This window comes from Ailuropoda melanoleuca, chromosome 12 (genome assembly GCF_002007445.2).
Source record: "Ailuropoda melanoleuca isolate Jingjing chromosome 12, ASM200744v2, whole genome shotgun sequence".
NCBI lineage: Eukaryota > Metazoa > Chordata > Mammalia > Carnivora > Ursidae > Ailuropoda > Ailuropoda melanoleuca.
The window spans coordinates 46,091,056-46,098,270 of NC_048229.1; the positions used below are offsets into that span (position 1 = coordinate 46,091,056).

Sequence of the window (7,215 nt, forward strand, 5' to 3'; positions counted from 1 at the left end):
ATTTCTTTGTATTCCTCTCACTACAGACAAGTAAGAGTTTAACTTGCTTCAGTCCATGGAACGCTCCTAGACAGCCTGGCTCTGGCTATAAAATATGGGACAGCAGGTCAAGCACTAGGCACACAAGGCTAAAAAAAAAAAAAAAAGGCTGACTACCTGTGACCTAGTCACATGAGGACTCATAAAACCCTCTCCAGGCTTTACTCCAACATCCCTAACCCCCAAAAGTCCTTCTATGCTCTCCTGGAAACACCATCATATTCTATTACTGCTGGTCTGTCTTCACACCAGGTGAAAATTCTCAAAGCTAGGACTGTAGCTTGTTCACCTTTATACCCCACGCCTAACTACGTCTGGCACACAGCAGGTGCTCAACTTTTGTTCAATAAAGAAATCTGCAAATTAAGATTAGCAGATCTGGTTTAAAAAACAAAAAAAAAAAACAGGGGCGCCTGGGTGGCACAGTTGTTAAGCGTCTGCCTTCGGCTCAGGGCGTGATCCCGGCATTCTGGGATCAAGCCCCGCATCGGGCTTCTGCACTGGGAGCCTGCTTCTTCCTCTCCCACTCCCCCTGCTTGTGTTCCCTCTCTCTCTGGCTGCCTCTCTCTGTCAAATAAATAAATAAATAATCTTTAAAAAAAAAATCAGTAGAGCTTTGGTTTCTTAAATCTGGTCTCTTCACCTCACCAAAAAAAAAAAAGTGAAATATTTTATACCCCGTACTAACATTATTTTACCTCTGAACCTTCCTGAGCTCAAATTCAAGGTTCCTCAGGTCACATCTTTACCCTTCCAGCTGTATTTCACAGAATATGTGAATAAAATGAGCACGTCAACTTCCATTCCACAATCAGGTTTATACAGAGTAAAGGGACACCTGCAAAGAACGGAAAGGGTTTGCTAGAATAATAGGTTCTAGAGAAAAGCTTAGGATACTTGATAAATTTCAATGGTACCAACTCTATAGCTTTACAGACACTTGTTCCTATAAACCTGATTGTCTGTTCAGGCTGCCGTAACAAAATACCACAGACTGAGCAGCTTACGAACAGAAGTTTATTTCTCACAGTTCTGGAGGCTGTTAAGTCCAAGATCAAGGGACTAGCATGGCTAAGTGAGGGCCCTTCTCCAGGTTGCTTACTGCCAACCTCTGTGTCCTCAACAAAGTGGAAAGGGGCAAGCAAGCTCTCTGGGGCCTCTTTGATAAAGGCACTGATCCCATTCAAGAGATCCCACCCTCAAGACCTAAGCACCTTCCAAAGGCCCCACCACGCGACATCTTTGGGGGTTAGGATTTCCATATGAATTTGGGGGGTGGGGGAGGACACATTCAGACCATACTACCTAATAAGCGCTAGACATATATCAGTGGGGGGGAGGGGAGGGACAGATGGCGAGGTGTTAAGTGAGGTGGTCATTTGAAAATGCCCATAAATTTGCAACTTCTCACTTCGAGAGGTGATCTTCTCTTACCACTGAGTATGAGCTAGACTTAGTGACTCCCTTCTAACAAACAGAATAAGGCAAAAACAACAGTATGTCACTTCGAAGGTCAGGTCATAAAAAGGCACGTGGCTGCCTCTTTGGTCTCTCTCGTGTGGGTCACTCTGGGGAAGCCAGCTGCTACGTCCTGAAGACACTCAAGCTGCCCTCGGAAAGGCCTACAAGGAGAGGAACAGAGGCCTCCAGATAAGGGTCATGTGAATGAGCCTGGAGGCCAGCCCCAACCAAACCTTCAGAGGGCTGCAGCTCCAGCCGAAAGTCCTGAGACACCTGAACCAGAACCACCAGCTAAGCGGCCGCCAAGTTCCTAGAAAACCACAGGATAAATGTTTGTTGTTTCAAGACACTGAGTTTGGGGATAATTTGTTACATGAGCCTTCTGAGAGTTTAAGTGGAGACACCCTGCCCAGGAGAACAGGCTAAGGCCAAGGAAAGCAAACGGGTATAAACCGAAGAGTAGATAGCGCCTTGCTCAAGAAGTGCTTACACTGAGAGCTGAACAAGCAAGTACTGTAACATAAGATTGTCTATTAAACTCCACAGGCATTCTACTGGCTCCTTCTACACATCTAGTATGAAAGGGTAAAAAGTCCAAAATTGTTAATAGCAACTTTATTGTTCCACTGGTGCAAAAAAAAAAAAAAAATCATAATTGTATGACGCGTTTCCCCTTAAATTTACAATAATGAAGGTTATACATAAATTATATCGATCACAAATTTTCTATTTTATACTATTTAGAACAAAATTATTTTGATAAATATGCCCAGAGGACAACATAGGTTCTTAATGGATGACTGAGTCCAAATATGCAAAATATAGCTTTTGGTATTGACCATGGTGTTTTAAAATACTCAAACATGCATTAATATATTCTAGTTTTACGGAAAATATTACACATGGCCTTATCTTGCATTTAGGGAAAAGCCCAAGCTGAATTTCACATACAGTATCCCTTTCCTCTAAATTAATCTCAAATTGGACTAGAAAACAAAGAGACAGACACTTTCAGGTTAGTACTCCCAAGTAATGAAGGAAATTACACAATCAACACAACGGAATAAGGGAAGAAGAGCTTCATTAGTAGCTAAGTTGGTGGTTTGTTTTTGCTTTTTTTTTTTTTTTTTAACAGACCACATAAGTTTTAAATAGCAGATCCATCATGCTACCCAGGGTGATCAGACAGACTGAACACTTATGAAGTGAATAACTTTATTAAGGTCCTGAAGGTGAGTGTCTGGAGGTGCTGGGTAAAACACATCACAGGTAAGAACGGGAAACCTACCTCAGCATTTCTGAAAGGCACAATCTATGGAAGGGAAACCTAGTATAATAAAACCCTTACTGGATGTATATGGAAAAGAGTATGGTGAGCCTGTTTCCTTTTCAAAGGATGAGACCTTCATAAATTGGCCCCTCAGATTCTGGTGATTCCCGCCTCAAACGCAAATGCTCCAGTGTGTTATGAAAATGTTTGTTAATCTGCTCTGTTTCTTCACTGGACTCAAGATTTGGGAGATCTTCTCGAATCTTTTGGATAAGCTGGTTCAAAACCTGAATTGTGACCTACAAGAAACATATACAGTTAGACAATCAAGCATGTACCATATAAAAGATATAAGATAATTCAATAAGAATGTTTTGAGGATCTTGTGTTCCTCTCAACAGTCACTAAAGTAATTATAAAAAAAAAAGAGATGAAAACATGATTCCTGGTTTGAGCAACAACTACTGGCAATTCACCAAAAAACAAACAAAATGAAACAAAAAGAAAAAAACCCCCAAAATTTAATAAAAAACAGAGCATCACAAACCAATAAAAGAAAAGCAAAATTTAATTTAACCTACAATCTTGACCAACACTGAATTATTGCTAAAAGGATATTCCATTTGGGAATTATTTTAAACTTATACCTAATGACTAATCAGCCTACTATATTTGTAAACTATTTTGTGTTTTTCAAACAGACAGTGACTATTTTTATTCATGAACAAAAGATATGAGAATTTTCTTGCACATAATGAGTTCTTCCCTTAGGGAGATGCATGTATAGAGAGAAGATACTACAGAATGAAAGAGACTAGTAGGTGCGTTCTCCAAACTCTGACCCTTGTAAACAAAAAAGAAAGTATCGAGGTGATAAACTTTTCTATGTATCAAACTTCTGAAGAGGAGGAAAAGAAAATATTAGTTCACTAACAATATTTTATTATAGCTTACTTACCGCATCATTTTCCTTTTCATAAAAATAAATATATCTGTTCAGAATTTCTATAAAAAGTTGCACTTGTAAAGAGGGGTCCATGCATTGATTTGCTATTTTCAGAGCTTTCTTTAGGCATTCCATTACCCTCTTGCCTCCATGAAGCTAGAATAAAAGGGCGAGGGGATTGCAGGGTGGGGTGGGGGAGTATTAAAGAGATTAATGAATTACAAATGTCCCATTTCACACAAAGAAATAAAAGTAACCCTACAGTGGCTCTTAGGCATTCAACAAATTTAAATCCTCTTTTTTTTTTTAAAGCACACAGCTACATTTACAAATATAATTTGTTTTATATATTTATATGTTAAATGTTTTATATTTATTATGTATACTTTTTAAAGGCAGTGGTATAAACTTGCTCTATTACAATATCCTCAAAGTGGGGCTTCACCACAGGATGTAACTTTCTATATATTATACATCACTGTCCATTTCATTTCTTTTAATAAACAAAGCAATTTTCTTTCTACAATGTTTCTTTCTTTCTCCAAATGTTTCAGCTCTAGTGCACAAGGGCCACGGCAGCTCTTCCCTGCTAACGAGCCCTTTCCTGTAACACCATCGGTAATGACCTTCCTCCTTACCTCCTCCCCATTTTTGTCTGTGTTTCTGCCAGACCAGAAAAGATGTGCACAGGTGCTCACAGCTCGGCCCTGATCGGGTTTCTTCAGAAGTTTGGACGCAGCAAGCGCACACTGAGTTCTCAAAGGTTCATGATTCTCTTCACTGAAGCACTTCATCCTCTCAAAAGTACCAATGATCAACGTGATGGCAGCCAGCTGTGCTTTGGAATCACTGATTTCATCTTCATACAGAGAAAATGCCTGGGGAACAAGAAGCAGAAGAGACCTTTACTACCATCTGTTGGAGCATCTTCTAAAGTACTTCCCACCAAAACTCCCATCTTGTGAGATGCTCTGTAGTCCCTTCAGATCACAACATGCTGACCCCTCCTTTGGAAAGACAAAAGACACAGCTGATACAGGAAAGATACTCACAACTTGCAACGAGGAAACTTGTTTTATCTTTTGTTTAACCCAGAGTTCCCACACTGAATTAATAAAGGAACTTCTCACTCCATGAAACACTCATGCCAAGACCCACCTGGAAATCTTAAATCTCATTATAGCACCTAGTAACTGATCCATCTTCCTGTTCCAAACCAATCAATATGACTCTAGTGTTATGGAGTTCCAAGATGGTGGGAAAGGGGTAGTTACCCATTCAATGAGCAGAAAATCCATGTGCACTACCACTGTAACTACAACAGGTGACTGAACATAGCAAAACTGATTAAACAACACAAAAAGGAGAAAAGACCATCACCTGGGACATAAACTCATATGCTACTGTTTCATGATTTTCAAAACCAATTTCTCCAGCAGCTAGAGCCCCTTGAAGAAAAAGTCTTAAGGGTAATTCTGCCAGCTCTGCTTTGATCAAAGCACTGACAGTCTGGTGAGCAAATGAAAAAATCTTCTGGCATTTCTTTTCCCATTTGTCATCCTAAAAGAGAAAAAAATAGTTTAAATAACCTTACTGTCAAGATTAACTTGCTCAAGAATATTCATATGACAGTTCTACAGTACAAACAGGGAAAGCAGGAAAGCTGAGCTCAAGGTTCTCCTGTTGTCCTTCCTCCTCCTTCTCTGTCTCATTTATGAAGCACACAAGTGAATCAAGCACAGTATCTTCTCAAACATCCATTTTTGGTTACAGGCTTTGTAATTTTTGTATATTTGGCATTTTGTTTTTTCTCATCAGAAAACCAACACACACCCCAATTGGACAGAATTAGGAAAATAAACAAATGAATTTTAAAAACTGAATCTACCACTCAGCAATAATCACTAATAACACTCTGATGTTAATACCTTCTTTCTTCCTAAGCAAATGTAATGTAACTGAGATCTCTATTCTGGTTTTGTTTTCTACTTTATAGTAACTCACCAGAAGAGTTAAACTGGGTTCATGCTGCATATACTTGCATCAAACTTCTTTTCCTTCGTTTATTTTGTCATAACAATTTTCCTCATGATGCTAAGTTACTGGAAATCACTTTAATGACTAAAAAATATTCCACACGCTGGATGTAGCATAATTAACTATTTCCTTTTGGACATACTCTGCAATACCATAATGAATGCTAAGCTCTATATACACAAAGTTTTAGTGAATCCCTAATTATTTCCTTAGTATAAATTCTTAGAAGTGGAATTATTAGTTCTTTTAAGGCTATACTTACATACTGCCAGTTTTTTAGAAAGACTGTAGTTATTTCACATGCCTACCATTACTAGATGAGATGAATTCTCATTACACCATTGCCATTGCAAACCTTCTTTTTTTTTCTCTTCACCAGTTTGATTTCTAAGACAGAGGTTCATTGTTGTAATTACTAGTGAGGTTAAATATTTTATCCATGTTTGACCATACAAATTTCTTATTAAAGCAATCAGTTCTTTTCATTTTTAAAAGAAGGTAATCAGGCGCCTGGGTGGTTCAGCTTCGGCTCAGGTCATGATCCTGGGGTCCTGGGATGGAGTCCCACATCCGGCTCCCTGCTCGGCAGGAAGTCTGCTTCTCCCTCTACCCCTCCTCCTTACTTGTGCTCTCGCTCTCGGTCATGCTCTCCTCAAATAAATAAAATTGTTTAAAAAAAAAAAAGAGGGTAATCGTCATAGACTTGCTACAAGGATTAAATGCAATAATCCAAGTATATAGATAGTCTTGGGCACAGTATATGGCACACAGTGAATGCTAGTTGCTATTTCCATTGTTACATTCACCAAAATTCATACACAGAATGCTGGAAAAGGGACTAAATGAGCAGATGGCGTAATAAAAACTGGCCAAAAGCTGCTATGTCAAGCTGGCAGGGATACTGAATAAATCTTATTTCCCCACTATAGGAAAAGTAAGCTTACTGAGGTTTTTTCGTTAACACTAACCTGACTGTCCAACTTTCAGGTACATCAGATTAAAGTATTTTCTATAAAGCTATTATCATTGAAGACTTAAGCCATGATTCTGCTTAAGGAATAAGTGCACAAAAAATGTATACAATTCATAAAATTACTCAATTTCAAGTGCTTTTGAAGAGAGGTTATAATGATGCAATGCTAGGCCCTTTCATGAGGCAAAACTACCTTGAATTAGATCTCACCTGTTAGTACTTGCAACCGCTGCATGAAATTACTGTATCACTTTAGACTCTAAGAAAGTAAAAGCATTCTTAAAACTAAAGCACTCTGAGCCAATTTTGTCATAAGCTTATCAATGTCTCACAAATATCTTTTATTTTTTTAAGATTTTTAAAAATTTATTCATTTGAGACAGAGAGAAAAAGAGTGTGTGCATGAGCAGGGGACAGAGGCAGAGGGAGAGGGAGGAGACTACCTGCTGAGGCAAGATACCCCGCCACCGCACCCCCCCCCCCCCCCCC

At 38.9% G+C, this 7,215-nt stretch overlaps 1 protein-coding gene across 1 annotated transcript in view; it reads right to left on the bottom strand.

The window, feature by feature from the left end:
• Positions 1–2,100: 2,100 nt before the first annotated feature.
• VPS35 (VPS35 retromer complex component) overlaps positions 2,101–7,215 on the bottom strand; it is a 28,011-nt gene continuing 22,896 nt past the window's right edge. Inside the window, exons 14-17 of the mRNA XM_011229891.3 lie at positions 5,097–5,276; positions 4,355–4,594; positions 3,729–3,872; positions 2,101–3,069 (exon numbers count right to left, since the gene is read on the bottom strand). Coding sequence (XP_011228193.1) covers positions 2,890–3,069; positions 3,729–3,872; positions 4,355–4,594; positions 5,097–5,276 — 744 coding nt within the window. The 3' untranslated portion in view covers positions 2,101–2,889. The remainder of the gene's footprint in view (positions 3,070–3,728; positions 3,873–4,354; positions 4,595–5,096; positions 5,277–7,215) is intronic.